At 40.7% G+C, this 22,122-nt stretch overlaps 1 protein-coding gene across 3 annotated transcripts in view; it reads left to right on the plus strand.

The window, feature by feature from the left end:
• Window positions 1–22,122, plus strand: part of pcsk5b (proprotein convertase subtilisin/kexin type 5b) — an 87,772-nt gene that overhangs the window by 41,187 nt on the left and 24,463 nt on the right. For all 3 annotated transcript variants that reach the window (XM_085367344.1, XM_085367343.1, XM_085367345.1), the window contains exons 10-16: window positions 4,339–4,442; window positions 6,414–6,531; window positions 11,287–11,475; window positions 15,323–15,459; window positions 15,931–16,050; window positions 16,274–16,376; window positions 19,595–19,788. In XM_085367344.1, coding sequence (XP_085223470.1) covers window positions 4,339–4,442; window positions 6,414–6,531; window positions 11,287–11,475; window positions 15,323–15,459; window positions 15,931–16,050; window positions 16,274–16,376; window positions 19,595–19,788 — 965 coding nt within the window. The remainder of the gene's footprint in view (window positions 1–4,338; window positions 4,443–6,413; window positions 6,532–11,286; window positions 11,476–15,322; window positions 15,460–15,930; window positions 16,051–16,273; window positions 16,377–19,594; window positions 19,789–22,122) is intronic.

Here is a 22,122-nt window from a genome sequence, read left to right on the forward strand (position 1 = left end):
TCTTTGTTTTGTCCCCCAGTTGGTTTCAGTTAAGCGTTCATGTCTTCTCAAAGCCCTGGGTGCTCTGTGCTGGCCTGTTCTCACTTTAAACCTGTTGAGGGGCTCAGTGTGTGATACATTCATGAATTGGAAACAGTGCAGGTGCAGAGACTCTGAATTAGGCCCATCATCACATGTTGAGCGGCTCAGTTAGCTGAGGTCACTTCGTTTAACCTGGATAATCCAATCCAAATCCTCCCTGTAGAAAATATTCTCCGTTTCCAGGCAGTGCTGGACACATAAGCCTGTTTCCTCAACAAGATTATCACACACTGTTTCTTGTCTGCCTGCTTTCTTCTTTTGCTGGCATTCACGTCGTCTCTGTGGTACTTTCTCTGCCTTTACTATAGTCACAATGCTCTGTGTTCTTACTCCTCCAAAATCTTTTTTTTCCCTCCATGCCTATTTATTCAAAAAGGATAGGATGAAAGACGAAAAGGGTAAACTGTTTAGAAAAAGTCTGTCTCGTACTGATCATATCGGCTCTTATCTGGTGAATGAGGGCGAGCAAACTCTGTGATAAACACATCAAGATGCCCTTATGCTAGACTTCACTACAATCTCCGTTTTGAGGCAATCTTTGTTGGTATGAGCAAAGATTGGAATGGGAAACTTCAGAAAACTGCCCCATGTGATGTTCTCTGTGGATTTTGCCAAGTTTAAGATGTTTCAGTGAGTGCTAGATTTAGCACGGCAAGCTTTTTAAAGCAAGCTTTGTGTCCTTAAAATGGAGAAACGTTAGAGAGAGTGAACGTGGAGACCAAAGGCTTCACTGACGAAAGAACAAGAAATGAGAATGAGCTGCCTGACATATGAACCTCATCTACTGGGAGATTTTAAGAAACCAAAACAGGGACAGATGGATTTCAGTCCCCCCCCCCCCCCCCTACATTTTCAGATTTAAAATTAAAGAGAGTGGCATGAAAAACTGTATCACTGGACTGAAGTAAGAGTAGAAAATAGATGGAGTCTTAGTGTTTTGCTTCACCCACTTCTCGTTCTTCTGTCACTGTGCTTTTAGCTGTCTCCCTTCAGATTGCCCCTGTGTGTTTTCAGCCATAATTACGCTTGAGAGAAGCACCAAGAAACCTATATTAGATGTCTGATTTGCTGCTGGTTTCCCCCAGCATGTGAGCTGTTCCATTAATTAGTATTGGCTTGTTTATGGGAAGGCAGTCATGGCCTAGATAACGATGCCAAAGTCACTTTTAATTAATGACCATAAAACATTTATGGACCCATAATTACACACTGGCAGCTAAGCCTATTAATATTGATCTGACCATTAATTATTCTGACTTTTCATTGGACTTATTTGTGCTGCCATCCCTTATTTATTTCTTACTTGACTTTATTTTAAGACATTAGGTCTGTTCTACAATTACAAGTCTGGCCTCATCGAGAGCATTAGTGAGTTTTGGGCATGTGTAACAGCTTGTAAATGTCTTGTTGCATTCTTGGCATTGTGGGGATTTCTTTTCTCTGGATTTTATTAGAAATTTAAAAAGGGGAAAAAAGAGAAAATGTGTTGTAAAATCTCCTTTTTTTGTCTAATCGTCCTCATGTCCTGCAAAAAGTGCTTAAACTATAAACTCTTATAACTAAGTGAATTTGATTATATTTTCCGTGGTGTCAGCTGTAGGTTAGTGAAGTCCTGTCTTAAGACCTCGAGCTGAGGAAGTTGAACACCATCTTGATGCTTTGTGCCTAACGTGCTTTCTAAAGGGTGGATCTGACTGAGATGCTCATTGACACTTCCTGCTCATATAGTAGAGACTTGCCAATCCCGACGGAGCCTTGCCCTAAACCATAACATAATTTATCACCTACTTTACTCCAATTTGGGCCATAATTCACAAACTAAACATCACACTGGAATTAAATAAGACACAAAAATGATGATAAAGACCCATTAACCCATCAGGAGATTATTTATTGAGCTCTTATGACAGGGGGCAGAGGGGAGATTTTCTAAGATGCTAACCAATCAGGGGGTTCAACCTCTGCTGGCAATCATAAATAATGCAGGTTTAAGGCGCTACTACTAGAGACATTATTAGAGGGGCGTTCAAAGTCAAAGAATGTGAAATTAAAATCTATGGGAGGATTCCTCAGCAGCAAAGATGGAGGTAGAAGTCGACGTATCAGAGGAGAAACAAAGATACATTTTTGGCGACTTTTGAAATTGAACATAAACAGGATGCTTCAAATAATTTCTCATCTAAGTCTCTGAAGGCGTTTCTAAGCCGTACCTTCAGACTTCCTTCTAGAAAGATTTTGTTTCTGCATTGGTTTTACTGATCAGACCCAGAAACTGTGTCCATCTTTTATATTAAATCAGCGTTTTGAAAGAAAGAAATGCTGGACAGATTTTTTTTCTAAGCTCTTAAAAGATTTTTTTTATTTATTTATTTTTAAGTAAGTATTCTAGGGTTTGCTTGGGTCCAAGTTGGAACCTGACGAGTGTGGAATTTTTAAGACTTAAAAAAATTGGATATTAAAAAATCTTTTTGTTCCTGATGAGACACATGAAACATAAACATTCATCACATGTATTTTATTTTTAAAGTTTTTTTTATTTTCTTGTTTATGCTCTGCCCTGCTTGGATCAGCTGGTTGTTGTGTTTTTTGGGGTTCCAATAGGGGTAGGGGGGTAGACAATATGGCCCCCAAATTATATCACATTTTAAGAAAATTAGCAGTAACAATATTTCTGAATGAATATTTAAAAATGTAGTGAATGTTTTATCAATGCTTTTAGCTTGTAGGCAGTAACTTTATAAATGTGAGTAGTTTATCAATGAGCTTCTGTTACCACTGACACACTTCAACATTTAAAGTGTGAATCTATTGAAACAAGCTGCCAGCAGCAGTCTACTGTAGTGTTTTTACATGGAAATGAAAACAGCTGCATGACACTTATGATTAGCAATAACTAAAGTAGCTCAAACTTCTAACAAAATTGTCACACAATAAAACCCACAAACATTTTCTACCTGGGATGTTGGAGCTTTTTAACGAACTGCTTATAGTCCTGCTTTACCAAGCAAGCGTCAGTTTGTCACTGTTTGTCTTTCTGTCATGTGGAGCACAGCTAGCAAGCGCTACAGTGGGGTCATTTGTTTACATTTGAGTCGCACAGCACCAGCCGCTAGCACCTCCTCTGTGGCTTGGTTGTTTTGTTTTTTTTTGTTGTTTTTTTTTTTTATCTATATTTATTTATTTATTTATTTGCTGGTTATTTGCTATGCTGGTTTGTTACACAATGTTTTGTTTGCCTGACCTGATTGGTGCACTATCAGGATGAATAAGTATACGAGGTAAACCGTTAGGAAGAGTTAATCTATCTTGCATTCATTCTAATAAGTAAGCCATTAGCGACAAACACAGGTTACCATCAGTGTTGCTTTCCTCCTTGGAGGCATATATCACAGGCATAGCCAGTTGGCGGTGAAACAAAACTCTGTACAGCAGGTTTCACAGACCGCAGGTAGCTCCTCTAATGCTAGCAACTCAACAAGCCTCGTTCCTGTCTATATCTGCCCGAAATTGGGGCAGATATCGGTCTATTTTGTTAGGCTCTAACACTAAAATGTGAGGTTGAAAGCCTAAAATCATAGTTTTAGGTCAAAAGCTTTGGGGAATTGCAAATTCTGGAGGTCTCAGATGGTGAGGGAGTGACATGAGGGGAGAGAACAGAGCATCTGGCCAGCATATGAGATGGAAGGGAATCCCAGGAAACTTGGTGACCCACTTCTTCCTGGTTTTTTTTCCTTTAATGTAACATTTGGACATCAAAGGAGTTGAGACACATGGCTGCCATCCTGTAATGGATCTCACGTGAGATCTAAGAAACTAGAGACGGAACAAGCATCTACGCCCTCCATCTACGCCCTCTGTAATTTTCTCTCTCAGTAATTTTCCACCTACTGTATATTCATTTTTCTTTACCTACATTTCGTCTTTCTGCTTTGTTTTTTTTAACCCGCTTCACCTTTTGTACTGGATTTGTTTTTCCCAACGTTCCTTTCATCTAGCCAACGGCCGCCTCTTCCTCCCCTCCCCGCCACGATGATGTCTGATTGTTAACTCTCACAACAAAGATCTGTCTGTCTGTCTTTATCTCCATTCTGCCTTTTTTAATGTCTAATCAACGTTATCATTCCTGGATAACTTCCTGCTTTTGTGAAGGCAGTTCAAATATTTAGCGGTAGTGTAGGACAGCTAAGCAAAGTTTTTTCTTCTTTTTTTCGTTAATAAATCGATGGATTTCTTTTTATTTGTGTTTTCCTCTGCTAGTCCTCTGCTATCATGGAGAGACGTTCAGCATATCATTGTGAAAACCTCTAGAGCCGGACACCTCAGCGCTCCTGACTGGAAGACGAATGCTGCTGGTTACAATGGTAAACACTCACTCACTCACTCACTCACTCAGACGTAAATGAAAGCAGTAAAATTCTTGAATCTCTGTTGCATCCAAACCTGTTTACTTCTTGCTCAAAAAGAGAGCATCGAAATATATCTGCTTATGAATTCAGACCATCTACCACAGTGTTTTCTCAACCATGAACCACATTGAATTTCAATATCTTATCAGTGCCTCTACACAATAAAAATAATCGGTTACAAGTCCTATGTGACTGATTTTAATTAATTTTCAAGAAGTTCACTGAGCGGTGTTTGAAGTCTGGATGGGTGATAATCATTAAAAAACGTCTTTGAAATAAAGTTGATTTAACTTAATTGGAATTTGTCTTTATAAAGCTGACTTTTTGCCCCCCCTAGAAGTGTTTGATATTTGTTTGAGGCTTTTGATTTACTGCTGGGAATCTGCGCTTCTTCGTTTCATACCGCCAGAATATCAAACAAACAAATAAACGTTACACAGAACAGAGCCAGTAGAGCTTTCACATAAAGCTTCCTTTGAGCTGTTTCTCTAGCAGGTGGAGCTGACGGTAAAGGTAAAAAGGAAACGTAACAGCTCTGTGTTAGAAAAGTCAGATCAGTTTGAACACAGGAGGATGATGTAAGGAATTTCTTTTTCAGCAGATCTTATCTTAACTAACCAATTACTGCATTGTGAAAATGTATATTTTTATTAGATTATTCTGAAGGCGGCTGATGAGAAGTTTCCAAAAATGTCTTGTTCTTGCTTGCTTAAGTACGGCGCTGCCAGCTGCCATCTGTCAGGGTCCATGTGGTGGGTGCTATTTTGTAACTTTGAGTGCGTACCTGGTGTGTGTGTGTGTGTGTGTGTGTGTGTTGGAGAGAAACCAAGAGAGGGAGAACTAAGGGTCAGCCAAGCTGCAGGCCCAGTGTGCCTGGAGATTTTCCAAGTGACAGAGGAGAGGAGGAGGGGTGAGGAAGTATGAAAGGAATTCATATTTGATTAGCTGTACATATAAGCAGTCTTATTTTTTTCTAACTCTTTTCTGACTAAGAGGGGCATTTAAAACGTACGTGATAGAGTTTCACTTTGGTTGACGCGTTCTGATTCTTCTCGGGCAACAATTGTAGGACTCTAAAAGCAACTACACTCATCGGCCACTATATTAGGCACACCTCTTCATGAACACATTAACATATTTAATCAGGCAATCACATGCTCAGTTTTGAGGTGTAGGTGTGGTTAAGATGACCTGCTTAAGTTCACAATGAGCATCACAATGAGGAACAAGGTGATTTAACCCTTTATCACCCAAGTGTTATAGCGGCGTCTGGACTAATTCTCATCTGTCAGGAAACATCTGAATTTTCCCGCTAGACCAAAATTGTTGAGGAGCTATGGTTATGTGAAGCACGTACAATTTAAATGGAGCTTTTTTTTTTTTTTTTCTTTTTTCTTTTTGTTGTTTGTCTTCAGACACCCGTACTTGGTGAAAGCTTTGTGCTACTGTGACACATCAGACATAACCTCAAAAGTCATCTTCTCTTCTTTATGAAACCGCTTGCCTTTTATTATGGTCATTTGAAGACTGGTTATGAGATTGACCGATGGTTTAAAAACAAAAAACAGGAGCTAGGTGACTTTGAATGTGGCGTAGTGCTTCAAAAAAAAGAAAATATCCAGGGAGTTGTAGTTGTCTGGGTAAAAATACCTTGTTGATGTCAGAGAGGACTGGTCAGACTGCTTTGACCTGATAGGAAGGCAACAGTGACTCAAATAAACCCCTCTTTCGTCCAACCTGGTGCTACCCAGTGAGGCCAGATTCTGTAAAAGGATGTTGACGCCGATGTTGTACTGTGGCTGCTTAAAAACGCAAAATCTTCTTAAGGAGCTTTAAGATGTAACCCTCTTCTGACAAACTGTTCGTAGCCAAAAACAATCGAATAAATCGGCCTGACTACCTGTGACTTTCTGCTGTTTCCTGCAGTCAGCCACCTGTATGGTTTCGGCCTGATGGATGCCGAGGCGATGGTGAAGGAGGCGGAGCGATGGAAGCAAGTTCCCACTCAACATGTTTGTGTGGAGAGTGCAGACCGACAAATCAGGTAAAACATAAGGCAGGTTGCATAATCTCTTATAAGTCATAAGTATGTGGACAAAACACTTGAAGCAGATTCGAGATCAGACTTTGGGAACCTGGCTGCAGGAATTTTACTCCGTTCAGTCACAAAAGCATCATTAAACTCTGTAAGCTGATGAGCGATGTTCGTAGTTGGTATTCCAAAATGATCCCTAAGGAAGCACGGGATATGGGAAACAGCCTCCCCCAACTGTTGCTACAAAGCTGGAGTGATTATTAAATTAAATTAAAAGCTTGGTGTTCCTGCATTAAATAATCATGGATGTCTACTGCTAGGGTGATTTGTTAAAAGAGTATATGTATATGTACAGTTTCTATGACACAAAGGAATCTGATCCCATCTAGTGTCCTCATATACCAACAAGTCTTATTAAATATGCTTTCATTCTGGCTAAGTCAGATTTTGTAAGCTGTTGTGAGAGCCCCTGCCGCCCCCACTCTTTGTTTCAATCTGTTCCCCCCTCTCAGTTGTACTGTCTTTCTATTTTCTTTCTTATTTCTTTCTCTCTCTGGTGTTTTGCACTGGCATGTGTTTCAGAGTGCAGGGGCCAAGCATTAGTTCTGGCAGGGTGGTTCTCACATAAGACCTTTACTATGTGTGTGTGTGTGTGTGTGTGTGTGTGTGTGTGTGTACACACACACGCATATGTGCACACACTTGCATAGAGAGAGCCAGGGCTTCACAACTTGTTATTCTTGATGCAGCTGGAAGCCTGAGCTCTGTTCTGTGTTAGGCAGGCTGGCTGAACTTGGGCCCCGAACTGGTTTGCTTTCAGTTGAAGGCTCAGTGGCCAGCGACTGCACCATTATCACTGTCATTCTGTCTGTTCTGCACCAGTGCACAAGCCAGCCCATATGAGGCTTATGTAAAAGTCTAACTCCTGTCGGAGGCTGTTGTGTTAAGCAATCCTTACTGGTGGGTAATGGAGAAATATATGTGCTGTGAATGGGATTAAAGCATTGTTTTTGAACAGAAGTAACACTTCCATTAAGCCACAATAAGAAGAAAGTAAGCAATCACCAGAAACAAAAGGCGTTGTATTGTTTTTTGTTTTTTTTTGCTTCTGAAGTGAAGGCAAAACAATCATAAAAGTTTTATCTGTGACACATTTTCAAATCTGGATTCGTCCCAAAAGGAGTGAAACGACCTCCTCCATAAACCCAAGAGTTTGTTTAAAAATAAAGAAAAGACGACAGCAGGCACACATGTGCAGTTAGTTTGCTGCCACATCTCTCTGGGCGTGTATTCTGTGCTTCTAGTGCAACTTGCGACATAAGTGCAGTCATCACCTCACTGCTGTGCTCCCACACACCCTCTGGCTGGCCCCTCTGACCACGTTTGGTAATGTCTGTCTGCAGCTGATCTCAGCACCACTTGGAGTATGCAGCAGGAAAACTGCATGATCCGAGTGCAATCAGACTGGTGGTAATCAGCCGTGCATCTGCTCGGTCCCAGCACGCACGGTTCAGCTATCTGTGCGGTGTCATAGAGCAGAGCTGTTCTGTCGGCTCCAGACTCCCCAGATGTTACCGCTGACCGCTTTCCAAATGGTCATCAAAACGGACATTCAGTGTGTTCACTGTTATTCGCTCCATCTAATCTGCTTCACCACCAACAGTTGTTTCTGTTTTGTACTTTATGTAAAAGTATTTGCGTCAATTAGCTGCTCAGACTTCCATTATGGAAACGCTCAGATAGAGATGAGGGACAAATGGAAAGATTATCGTAGATTATTTTCCTCTCCGCATTCAGGAAAACGTGTGCTGCTCATGTGCTGCTTTTAATTATAAATCGCCGTCGTTCCTTTCTTCACCGCTCTAACCGATGTGAGACAGATTAATTTAACGTACCAGCTCGGGTAATTTAAGCAGCATTTCTCAGCGGAAATCATTACTTTCATCTTGGTGGCCAGTGTTGTCACAACAAATTGATGTTTTTTTAGCAGTAATTAATAATCAGCAGACCAGCATTAATTACACGGTCTGAACAGCCAAAGCTGATTATTTTTATTAATGAAATAAGCCACTTTGTTACTGTTGTTCTCAATCAATTATCGAGCCAAATGCGAGGAAGTGTCGCTCCTGGAATCGCTTTTGATATCACGGGCTAGTTTGTAATTGCCTCGGGGCAATTTTACTGGCAAAGATGAACATCTGTACCGCATGGCTTCATAACTAGAAAATGTCGTGGTCGTGATTGCAACGCTTAAAACTGAATCTTTCAAAAAAGTTTCCAATATGGAAAGGTTCTCAGAGCATGTGCTGACGAACTGACCGGAGTCTTCACTAAAATCTTCAACCTTTCCTTGTCATCAAACACCGTCCCGCCCTGCCTCAAAACCTCCACCATCATCCCCATCGCCAAGAAGACAGCTGTGGCCAGCCCAAATGACTACAGGCCTGTTGCACTTACGCCTGTAGTGATGAAGTGCTTTGAGAGACTGGTCTGTCAGCACATCAGGGCCGGTCTGCCTCCCACTCTGGACCCCCACCAATTTGCCTACAGGACAAATCGTTCCACCGAGGACGCCATCACCATAGCGCTCCACACTGCGCTGAGTCACCTGGAGCACCGAGGAAGCTATGTGAGAATGCTCTTTCTGGACTTCAGCTCAGCATTCAATCATATCATCCCGGAGATCCTGGTCCAGAAACTGTCTCACCTGGGACTCTCCACCCCCATCTGCCTCTGGATCAAGGACTTCCTGACAAATAGACCACAGTCTGTCAGACTCGGCCCCCACCGGTCCAGCACCATCACACTCAGCACCGGGTCTCCACAAGGATGTGTTTTGAGTCCCCTCCTGTTTACGCTCTACACATCCGACTGCTCCCCTACCCATCTCTCAAACACCATCATAAAGTTCGCGGATGACACCACAGTGGTTGGACTCATCTCAAGGGGGGATGAGTCGGACTACAGAGATGAGGTCAACAGACTGACTGAGTGGTGTTCAGTTAACAACCTCCAACTGAACACCACGAAAACTAAAGAACTTATCTTGGACTTCAGGAAGGGCAGAGCAGACCCGGCCCCACTTTACATTCACGGGAGCTGTGTGGAGAGGGTACACTCCATGAGGTTTCTGGGCGTGCAGATATCTGATGACCTCTCCTGGACTGCAAATACTACAGCGGTGGTTAAAAAGGCCCAGCAGCGTCTCCACTTTCTGAGAGTGCTCAGGAGGAACAACCTGGAGGAGAGGCTGCTGGTGACATTTTACAGAGCCACCATAGAGAGCATCCTAACGTACGGCATAACAACATGGTATGCAGGGTGCTCAGCTGCAGACAGGAAAGTACTGCAGAGGGTCATCAACACAGCCCAGAAGATCACTGGCTGCTCTCTGCCCAGCCTGGAGGTCACTGCAAACTCTCGGTACCTCAGCAGAGCTGGCAATATCATCAAGGACCACTCTCACCCCAGCAACCAACTGTTTGAACTATTACCGTCAGGCCGACGGTACAGGTCACATAAAACCAGGACAAACAGATTCAGGGATAGCTTCTTTCCCAGAGCTATCACCGTAGTAAATAAGCACAAAAACAATTGAACCTATTCCATACCGTCACTGTCATTATATTATGCTGCTATTCATACTGTCATTATATTAATGCTGCTATCCTGTATATATTGTACATACTATTGTTTGAGTACTTACGATTGTTTTTTTTGTACTTTTTATATTTTACATTTATATTTATTATTGAAACTTGCACCAAGGGAGTGGCACTCCAATTTCGTTGTACTCTGTACAATGACAATAAAGGCTATTCTATTCTATTCTATTCAATATATAATCAAACAACAGAACTCAATGGCTGTTCTCTCAATCCCCTCCAGCCTGCAAGAAATTATTTTAGTAACTCATTTTTGTAATGTTTTGAAGAAAGTGTAATGTTTTAGTTTCCAGTGAGTAAACGCTGCATGTAATCCATTGGCAGCAGTGAGCTGATGTGTTAAGTTGGCTCAGCTGCTCCATGTGTGACTCCTTTTCTCCAAAGTGTTGCGCTGGCAAGATGGTTTTCATTGTCCCCTCTTGTGGACTCGTCCAGGTTTTGGTGCTGTATCGCTGCTCTATTAAATCATAGCACAGATGTTATTCAAGGGGCCATTAGATGTTTATGTTGGCTGCTCGGTGAGCTTTCTGCTGCTGAGCCGTGCATAGCAGACCGAACAAATAATGTTCTTTGTCTTTCTTATCGTGTTCAGGTTCTTGGTTTCTTTGGCAGAGTGAGGTTCAAGCAATGAGAAATATTAATATGGACTTTTTTCTCTCTCTCTTTTTTTGCATGCCCTTTGGTTTTCGGAGGTTAAATCAAAAGAAGTGAAGTGAAACTTTATAATTACATTAATTGTGTCATGGCAATTAGAGCCGTATCGCTATGGAGACGGCCACAGTCTAAGGTTTAAAATGCCTCAGTTCATGTAGAGTGATATTGGGCAGATAAATCCTGCACATCCCTTGCAGAGAAAATAACTGTCAGTATGGTAAGAGAGACGCCACAGCTGCAAGTTTATATTATTATTTTATATATTGTGTATATTTTTTTATTGAAGCTTTTTTGTGATAGTGGTACTTGTTCACTGCTGTCCTTGCTGTGACCACATCATTTCCTCTGGGAATAACAAAGTTTTCTGATTCTGAAAAACTTAAAGTGGTTAAACTGTGCTGCAGCATGTTGGTTCTTTTGATGTTTACACTCTGTTTTCCTCCAGAACCATCCGTCCAGAGCACGTGGTTCGGTCCGTGTACAAGGCGACAGGATGCACTGACAACCCCAACCATCACGTGATCTACCTGGAGCATGTGGTCGTACGCATCACGATTACACACCCTCGCCGTGGGGACCTGTCAATCAACCTGACTTCACCCTCAGGGACAAAGTCTCAGCTGCTTGCCAACAGGTACAGAAGCTACTGTGAATGATCTTTTTCAAAGGTTCAGCTTCATGAACTTGAAATAAAAGATCACTTTTTTCACTTTCTTTTTATGTATTTTTTTTTAATTTAGTTTTTTTTTTAAAAATGCATGCATGTGTATATTATACATTGCCAAACCAACGCCTTTGAGAATAATTTTTGGTAGCCCAGCGGGTTTGTGCCGTTCCATCTAAGGAAGAATAGCTGACCTTAATCTGTTTAATATTTGGGTTAGGGATTTATTTATAAAGCATATTGTCATGACAGAGGAGTCTAACAGGGGTTTATATGTTAGCGATAAATCTACATCGGTACCTAATAATTGCAATTCCTTCTGAAACTATATATATATATATATATATATATATATATATATATATATATATATATATATATATATATATATATATATATATATATATATATATATATATATATATATATATATATATATATATATATATATATATATATATAATAAACCGTAATGTGCACCTCTTTAGAAATGTAATTACACAGTCCATAGGATCTGTGATTGGCCCATTCAGTACTGTAGGTTCCTCCTAAACATTTCCTGCTGCTGCTTCTTCTGGTGTGATTTTTCAAACCAGCTTAAAGAGAGAAACTGCACCACAAACTTGTGTTTTGGTGGCTATACTTGCTCGTCATCTGCAAATATAAATCCTGGCAAGGGCATCGGGCACTTAGATGGTAAATATCCTGTATTTATATAGCGCTTTGCTAGTCCCAAAGGACCCCAAAGCACTTTACACATCCAGTCATCCACCCATTCACACACACCTTCACACACTGGTGACTGCAAGCTACATTGTAGCCACAGCCACCCTGGGGCGCACTGACAGAGGTGAGGCTGCCCGACACTGGCGCCACCGGGCCCTCTGAGATATTACATGAATTTTAAGGGGTTATGTCAGGAAGGGCATCCTCCATAAAATCCCCCAAATAGAACATGTGGAGATATCTTGTGTGGTGATATCTTGTGAATAAGGAAGCAGCCGTAAGTTGCTGAGTCTACAACAATGCCAACTGTGACCCCGTCATCTTTAACAGGCTAAAAACCTTCTTTACTGTGTGCGACATCACAACAAAGGAGGCTCCAAAACTTCAGCCATAGGGAACCTAAAACGAGACACTGCAGTGCTCAGGGTCTTTGGCTGTATATCCTTTAGCTTTAGCTGTGTGGAGTAAATCAGATAAATGACACACTGGTGGAGATACTTTTTCTTCAAAGGAAAAGTTAGTAGCACTTCAAGAAAGAACTTCAAATAAGAAAGGAGGCCCTCTGAAGTTTAGAACAAGCTAAGTGTGATTGCATTACTCTCTTAAATTATTGTTATTTTTTTATATTTGAGCTCCAGAGGTTGGGCTGGATGCTTCTGTAGCCACTTGTCATCAAACTGAGTAATTTACGTGCTGTCGTTTTGAAGAAAACACAGAACAGTGCTGTGTTATTTCACAGAACATTATAAAAAATACCGGCACTGCCAAAAAACTGTTAAACCTTTATAGAAGGTAGTTGATATCTATCAGTCAAGAATCAATCAGTCAGCTCCTAAGTAGGAATATAACCTTGCGGCTCATGCACTGAAATAGTGTTCTGAACAAGTTCGGGAGCTTAAAATAACCAATGAATGAATGCATAGGTAAGACGGCTTCCTTTGCACAGGCTTAAAATGGCTTTATTCCACTTATTCATTTTGCTTTAGCATAAAACACAGAGTAAACAATTTTGTGTATAAGCTATAGAAGCTATTAGCTTCTATAGCTTATACATCTGAGTCCTATAAGATCAACATAGCTTGAAGCTACGTTGATCTTATAGGACTCAATTGTATAATTTAAACTCTTCAGAAAAAAAACTTGCTCAATCCACCAGTTTTTCTGACTCATGCCTGCCACGTCCTTTCATATAGTTGCATGTTTATCTGAATATGTCCAAAGTCCACTTACTACAACCAAAGAGCATGCAGTTGAGTGCCACAACAGACAGGAACAGCTTGAAGTTTGTGTGATGATGATGAGGGCTGCCAGTGCCAGAGTATTTCTATTAAAAAGAAAATTAATTTGAATATGAATGAAAATCAAATTAAACTCCTTACCTAACAGCAGTATCTGCAACTTCTATGGGCTGAAGTACACTGTTTCTGATCTTCAGTTATTAATTCTTTCATCTGTTTATTTTCTATTAAATTAATACCATCGCCGGACTTTAGGTCAGCTAAGACCTCTTTTTCATTGGTCTGCTGTGGAGTACTCCTCACAGTTTGTCTGGTTAATTTAGGAAAAATATGATCAACTGCCAACAGATGGGAATGTGTTAAGATAATAAAAAAAATCATGTGGTTTATGTGAAAAACAGCTGCTCTCCCTTCAAAAAGCAAAGCAACCCTCAGCCCATCATACAGTCCTCATCACTTAACTGTAATATATTCATGGTTTTATCCCATCTTTGGTCGTTATTGTTGGCTCTAAGACCTCAAGCTGAAGCTTGGTGTTTACCATCTACAGTTTACCTGCAGTTGAACAGTGGCAAATATATCACTTCAATAGGAACACCCGCTCAGCCGCTTGTTAAAACAAATATCGAATATCAGGTAATCAAATGGCGACAACTGGGTGCATTTAGGCATGTATACAAGAGCAAGACGACCTGCTGAAGTTCAAATTGAACATCAGAATGGGGAATAAAGGTGCCTTTGACCGTAGCATGGTTGTTTGTGGCAGTCTGAGTATTTCAGAAACTGATCTGATCATCTGGAATTTTTCCCACGCAACCATCTCTAGGGCTTACAGAGAATGGTCTGAAAAAGAGAAAATATCCAGTGAGTGGGAGCTCTTTGAGAGAACTGCCTTCCTAAGGTCATAGGAAGGTAGCAGCAACTCAAATAACCGCTCGTTACAACCATAATATGCAGAAGGGCATCTGTGAATGTACAGCACATTGAACCTTGATGCATATGGGCTGCAGCAGCAGAAGACCACACTGTGTGCCACTACTGTCAGATAAAAATGGGAAATTGAAGCTGGATCAAAATAGGAAAGCAGTAGATTGGTCGGCAACATTTGGAAAAATGTTGCCTGATCTGATGAGTCTCAATTTCTCTTTGACTTAGAGTAGGGTCAGAATTTGGAATGCAAATGGATCATTCTGCTTTGTAATAATGGTTCAACCTCAGGTTCTTAACTTTGGACCCCTGGGTACCAACTGAGCATCATTTAAACACCACATGCCTATTGGTTTATGACCACAGCGTACCATCTATCCAGCTTACAACAGAATAATGTCACAAAGCATAAATCCTCTTGAACCAGTTTCTTCTATGTGACAGTGTATTAACTACACTCAAATGCCCTCAATGGTCCTCAATCCAACAGGACACCTTTGGCATGCGGTAGAACAAGAGATTCACATCAGTCAACCAATCAGCAGCATCTGTGTGATGCTATCAAGTCAGTATGGACCAATATCTCTAAGGAATGTTTCCAACAGCTTGTTGAATCTGTGCCACGATGGCAAAAGAAGGTCCAATCCAGTACTAGCAAGGTGTAACAAATAAAGTGGCCACTGAGTTTATGTTTACAACACTTTATCAACAGTTTTTGCTCATAAAAAGTGAATCAGCATCTTCCAACCAATCAGAATTCAGAGTTTTCACAGGTTTACTTAGCCTCTAGTAAATCTCAGTACTGTACACTGCGCATAGCTCATTAAAGGCTCTGATTGTTTGCTCTTGTATTTGCAGTATTTGAAACACTTCCTCATCCGATAAGTGTCTGTGTGTTTGTAACTGTGTGTACTTCTGATGCACAGGTTGTTTGATCACTCCATGGAGGGTTTTAAGAACTGGGAGTTTATGACCACCCACTGCTGGGGAGAGAAGGCAGCTGGCGACTGGGTCCTAGAGATCTATGACTCACCTTCACAACTTCGCAGCCAGAAAGTGCCTGGTATGACAGTGTGAATAGTTTCTTTAACTGAATCATGTTGTATTCATTTTTTTTTTTACATTGATTTTTATGTTATGGCAACAGAAGAAGCAGAAGAGCCATTAACTTTCTCTGCAATAGGTAAAGTGCCATCAGGGCCATGCATGTTCCTCGGGAAGCCGTGAATTTTGTAACTGAAATTACCCACTAATTTACTGTCTCAGATGAAGAGTAGTAGGTTCTTAAAAGCTGTTACATCAGTCACTGTAATGCCATATAAACTACCTAGCTTTCCTTGGGTATCATTAAAACGTTTCGCGGTGGTTTCTGAAAATGCAGGGCGTAAAAATGTAGTCGGGTTTATAGTGTGACCTGATTATACCAGTAACTCTACAATATAAATATGAGAACACCCCAATTTACCCACCGCAAGGAGATAACGAAATACCTCTATTTAGGATAACTTTTATAAATGTCATCTTGTCTTTTCAGGCAAGCTAAAGGAGTGGTCACTGGTGCTGTATGGCACCTCTGTGCACCCGTACTCAACTGGGCACATAGATAAGCCTCAGTTTGCAGACCTTGATGAGGAATTCCCAGAGGAATACCCTGGTAAGTGATAAATCCATTGCCGCCCACAGCAGGGTTGGTGACAATAGCAGCCTTTAGTAACATATTTGTCATTGCCTTTTTTTTACTTCCCTGCTGTTGTGTCAAAATATTAGTATTGTAGTTTGTGATTTAAGGGTACTTTTGAAGTGCAATCAGTTAAAATAGATCATTTTAAGAGGCTATAAGACTTGAAACCCCTTTTTCTTTCTGTATTTGAATCCAGGCCCCTGTGACTCTGAATGCAGTGAGAATGGCTGTTGGGGTCCTGGACCCCACCACTGCATTAACTGCCTTCATTACTTCCTCAAGTTCAAGAACAACACCAGGTCAGACTGCTTTAGATTGTCAGAAGTTATATTGCTCCTTGAGTGTATACATCTACTCAAAATCAAACCTTCAGAATCGAACTGTATCACTCTTTGTTTTACGCCACTTGACTTTCTGCCAGAAAAGCTTTACATGGTGTGCTTTAGCCTTGTGTAGTACTGGCTCATCACAGCAAGAAGGTCCTGGGTTCAGAATAGGGATTTACTTTTTGTGTTGACTCTGTTGCTGTCCCCCTCCACATGTAGGTTTTCTCTGGGTACTCCAGCTTTCTCCCACAGTGCAAACACATGCATCACGTGGCATTTCTAAATTAGCTAAGGTGTCAATCTGGGTGTAAATGGTTGTCTGTCTGTTAGGACAGTAGAGTCCTTGCAATTTGGAAAAAAATGGATGATTGCAGAGTCAGCCGTATTCGACTGCAGTCACTCTCAGGCAAATTGGTGAAGGTTTGCAAATACTTTGCTACATGTTGCAGTAAGTCTCCACCGATGAGTGTAACATGTCCACACGTGTCTCTTTGCACTCACGGATTCGACCCAAGTGGTTGCCATCTAGTTATAGTCTGGTTATACATTCTCCTTAAATGTGAAAGAACCCTGGTTCGAGACCGGGAGGAGACAAGAACCCAGCCTCAGTGACTTCACGGGCTTGTATGCTCCTAGTGCCAGACCCAAGCACAGATAAATGAGAGTATCGAGGGTGGAAGGCCAGCCACTATAAAATCTGTGCTAAGTCAGACGTATCGAACTATCCACTGTGGCAACAACCTCATGCTAAATAGGAGAGCAGTGGAAAAGTGCCTTACTGTTGGGTTTTCTTCTTAGATTTTTTTTTTTAACAAAGAAGATAAAAGATTTCAACACATGAATAAACAAAACTAATCACAGACTAAAAAACAAATGATTGAATGATTGTCCTGGCAAAACTTTTATTCCTTTATGTTCTTCGTTGTAGAATTAGGAGCTAGAACTACTTGGATCAGCTCAAACCCTATGACCCACAATGCCAAAAAAAATCTTGTTTAATGAACTCCAACAGAGCCATTTGAGCCATCTCCTTTGTTAATTTAAAGGCAACACATGGAAAACCCATGTCTGGCCCAGCAGTTGCTTCGTCTTTTGATCGTTTTTAGGAGTAAGAGGTCCAATGAGCAGACGGATCAATATTAGCTGAGGGGCTTTCAATCAGATAGTTTTCCAAAGGTAAAGTGAACATTGGTGCATACAAATCCCTCGATCTGTAGACTTAACCAGCCGAAGGCAACATTTCAGTTGTTTACATACCTCAGAGAAACATCTGTTCGCCAGCCTGTTTTGTGTGATTGGGTTTGATCATTAGGAAACCTACAGAAATTTAACATCTGCGTTTATTTTTAGTGCATTTTATTTATTTATTTTCATGTGAATCCAGAAAAAGAGTGTTTCTACGTTTTGACAAGTAAATCTGAGAGAGAAAAACAAGAACTGAGAACTGGCTACTGAGTTTTTGGAAGCTTTGCATTGCACTGTGCTTTATATAAGGAGACTGTTACATGGTGAGCTTGGAAACTTTCCTGATGGTGGCCTGATTAATTACACCACGTCAGTCTGATAAGAGAAACGCTGTCAGTCACAGTGTGTCCTGTTTGTCCTTTCCCCTTCTTAATTGTGTGTATACAAGCCCGTGTGTGACTGTAAATTTGTGCATGTGTCTACATTTTGTGCTTGCCCCCCGGGATCAAAGTCTGTAGTAATTGCCTTTGTGTCGGCCTGTCTCTGGTCTAATAAAAGACAGGCCGATGCAGGTGCATGAGAATGTGCAAGCTTAGGTGCTGCCTTATCATTAGCTCACTTTAGAGGTGTGCTGCCCTTTTCTGCCACCACAGGGAGCAATTGATGAATGAAGATTGGAGGAAGGAGGAGGGGTGGCAGCAGCGTCTAGTCATCAGATAATTACATCCCTACATGCGTGTTTGATGCTTCACATACACCAAAGGATGTGGGGGTCTTTGGAATTTCTTTTTATGTATTTTTGAGTTTGATTCTCAGGGTAAACTATCAGCTTGTAAATAGTAATCGATTACATTTTAAAAACATTTTCTTAGGTTCTGAGAGAACTATCGGTGTTTGTTGAGGGATAATAATATGCAAATATTTGTAACCGTTTATAAAGTACACATTTGAATTTAGATCTGTTAGCTTTGTTGGCATGTACAGGGGGCCAACATTTTGAATGCGCACCCTTCTGGCTTTCCAAATTTCTTGCCTAAATTCAGGTTTGAATTTCAAAGTTCCCTTCTATTGTCTTCTACATGTTTAATCAGTGTGTCGGAGACAAAATAAGGTTTGAAGTTTTAATTGGTGTCCTGGGTTTAGAGGTTACACTACAGTACATGCTGTTGTTACAAAAGATATTTTTTTCTTTTTATATAACCATTTCAGCAAACCAGGCATGTATTTAAGTTGGAGGATAAAAGCATGTCTTTTGTACTTACACACGTGCAGTGTGTGTTTTTTGGCAGAAGGTGCACGCTTGTGTGTGCGTTTTTTTTTTGTTTGTTTTTTTGCTCTTTAGCTCTATGGAGGTCATTACTTCAGGATGTGAGCTCGGGTTAAAATGATGGGGTGCTAAGGAGCTGTGAAGTTATTCAGTAGATGTTGGCCTGTTCGTTGTGTAAAACCTGCACGCACACATTTATTTTTGCATTACTTCACAGATATTTTATTGCATATTTGCTGCAGAGATTATGTATTTATTTATTTTTTACATTTCGGTCTTTGGTTTTGATTTGGTCTGCTGCTGAAGAACGCTGTCCTTCAGAGGAAACTACAGCCTCAATAAATCTTTAAGAAAAATGTGCTATAGATTTTTTTTTTTACATGCTTTCATGACACCTTTTTTTCCATTCTTCATTTTTTTTATACTAAGTCTTCCTGTTTTGTATCCAAAGAAGTTCTTTTAAAAAAAAGCTTTGATGTTTTGAGCTCCACCTGAGTGTTAAACTTGCATAAACATGTTTCCGAGTGTAACTGTTCACTTATTTTGCGCAGCGTTGACTAATCAATCTGAAAATTACAACCTTTGTATAAGGTTGTAATTTTTTTTTTCCCTCACCTTTTTTTTGTTGTCTTTATATTTGTCTTCAAAACCTCCAAAATGACATGTTCCATCTCAAGGAGGTTATCCTAATGCTCTAAATGTAAATACTTTTCCTGTCTTCAATGACTTTTCTTTCCAGGATGTGTGTATCGGAGTGCCCCAGTGGATTTTTCCGTGATGATAGGAAACGTTGCAAGAAGTGCTCCTCCTCTTGTGAGACCTGTGTTGGTAGTCGTAGTGACCAGTGCACCACATGCAGGAGTGGTTTTAACCTCATCGAGGGCTCCCACACGTGCGTCGCCAACTGTCCTGACGGCTTCTACCTCGACAGCGGTAGGTTTCCCCGCAGGTCACACCGGGTTTGTCATGGCTAACCTCTGGGTCTGAAAAGTAAAGCTACTGCAGAAGTGCCATATCCTGCATATTTTTTGACACCCAACAGGGGGCGACTCCCTAAGTAAAAAAACATCCCGACGGGTTTATGGTCTCAGTCGCTAGTTTTAGATTTTATTTAAGAAAACACATTGTTTGTTTCGTAGAATAATAATGGATTGGATTTATATAGCGCTTTTCGGGGCCCTCAAAGCGCTTTACAATTCCACTATTCATTCACTCTCACATTCATACACTGGTGGAGGCAGCTACAGTTGTAGCCACAGCTGCCCTGGGGCAGACTGACAGAAGCGAGGCTGCCATATCGCGCCATCGGCCACTCTGGCCAACACCAGTAGGCGGCAGGTGAAGTGTCTTGCCCAAGGACACAACGACCGAGACTGTCCGAGCCGGGGCTTGAACCGGCAACCTTCCGGTTACAAGACAAACTGCCAACTCTTTGAGCCACGAACGCCCCGAATAAACATTAGAGTAACATAAACGAGAAGCAGGGAATGTGTTATAATATATTACTGTTTCTCACTCAGATCTATGCTTCACTCGGTTTCAAAACGTCAGGTTTTTTTAAACCAATTAGTCACATCACGGTGGCTGTGCATTTCTTATTTACAGGCTGTCACACAGTTTTGTTATAAGTTTCTTGGGACTTCAGTTGTGTTTCTGTTGTGCACTTGTTTTCTTAAAATGCCAAAATCTCACTGTTATTCTCCGTGTCCACTGCACAATCATCTGTGCCTGAAGTTCCTTAGATTACGACTGTAGAGAAATACACTGCCATTTGTAAATGGTGGAGGAGGTTTCTAAAAACCTCCACCCTTAGCAGTAACTATCACCAGTCTGCTTTCATTCACCACACCAGAATGATGCCATTGTACCCTTGAGGTAATGTCTAGCCGCTTGTTTATTGTAATGCACTTGCTGATTCAAGCTGAACTGAAAAGTTTGTGGTAGTGAACCGTTTGGCTACGTCAAATTAAAGTGGAATAAAACATGAAATAAAGCAGATCTGCAGGAAGATTATGCTTGGATTAGGTTTACAATCATTTTTCCTTTCTTTTTTTTCTTCCTGTGTTAAATTCTGGCATGTAAAGTATTCAGTAGTGCAGTAGTATTCACAGAAAGTATGCGCTTTACGGGTTCAGAATTTTTGCCAGTGTTTTTTTTTTTTTTTTTTTGTTAATAAAAACAAACCAGAAATGAGAGACTGACACTATGTATATATTATAATTATGTCTTTGTATTTGCCAGGATAGTGTGTAAGCCCTGGCAGCTCTGAGAGTCTCTGGCAGCAGATCTGAGATATTCTGATGCAAGTTTAATCATAACATTTTAACAGGCCAAGATGTAGTGGGTACATTTTCCCTTTTGGAATGGCAGCATAGCCGAGGGTTTTTTGGTTGTTGTTGTTTTTTTTAAATAAGAAAACTGGAGTTTATTTTCTTTTTAACATTCTGACAGCAACGTTGACATTATTTTGTTACCATATCACGGATAAACCAATGTAAGCTAGGCTCGCTGTGCTATTGATGTTAAAATTAGTGCATATATACTAAATGACAAAGCGTTTGACCAGGATTGTACTATTTATTGTGGTTTCACTAAATCTTTTCTAATCATTAATCATTTTGTGAATTGTTTAAAATGCAAAAATATTCAAGAAACCCTGATATAACATGGAGAAGGGTAGAAATCAGCAGCAGATGGTTTTTATACCCATTTTAAAAACCCTACAATTTCTAAAGAATTTATATTGATTGATGAGCCAAATTACACTCTAATGTTCACCTACAGCTCTGAGCCAAAATGCCACAACAACATATCGTCCAACTTTTCTTGGAAACCAGTCCGTAGCCTGCTCATGTCCTTCCTTCATCCTGTAAGGATTCCTAAAAATCCAAAAAATCCAACCAGCATTCTTACTTACAGTCTCCTCGTCCTTTCAGGGAATGATAAAACATGTTATTAGCATAACTTTTTGGCAATCACCATTGCTACAGAGGAGTCCATGTGCTTTGTGTCAAAGCGTGTCATTGACTTTAGTCTGCCTTTTGAAATATTCATCCAGATTCCCATCCTCCCTCAACACTATAATCTTCTTTCAGCCCCACAGAACCTTTCACCCCTCATCTCGCTATCTCGATTTCCTCCTCTTTTTTTTTTTTTCCTTTTTTGTCCTTTTTGCCTCTTCTTCTCAATATTCTCTCATAACTTTACTCGCTGGTCTTCCTCACACATTCGACTCCAACTGATACTCTTCATCACTCTTTCCCCTCT

This window comes from Diplotaxodon limnothrissa, linkage group LG12, assembly GCF_057381915.1.
Source record: "Diplotaxodon limnothrissa isolate DT_005_m linkage group LG12, D_limnothrissa_male_GT1.1, whole genome shotgun sequence".
Taxonomy (NCBI): domain Eukaryota; kingdom Metazoa; phylum Chordata; class Actinopteri; order Cichliformes; family Cichlidae; genus Diplotaxodon; species Diplotaxodon limnothrissa.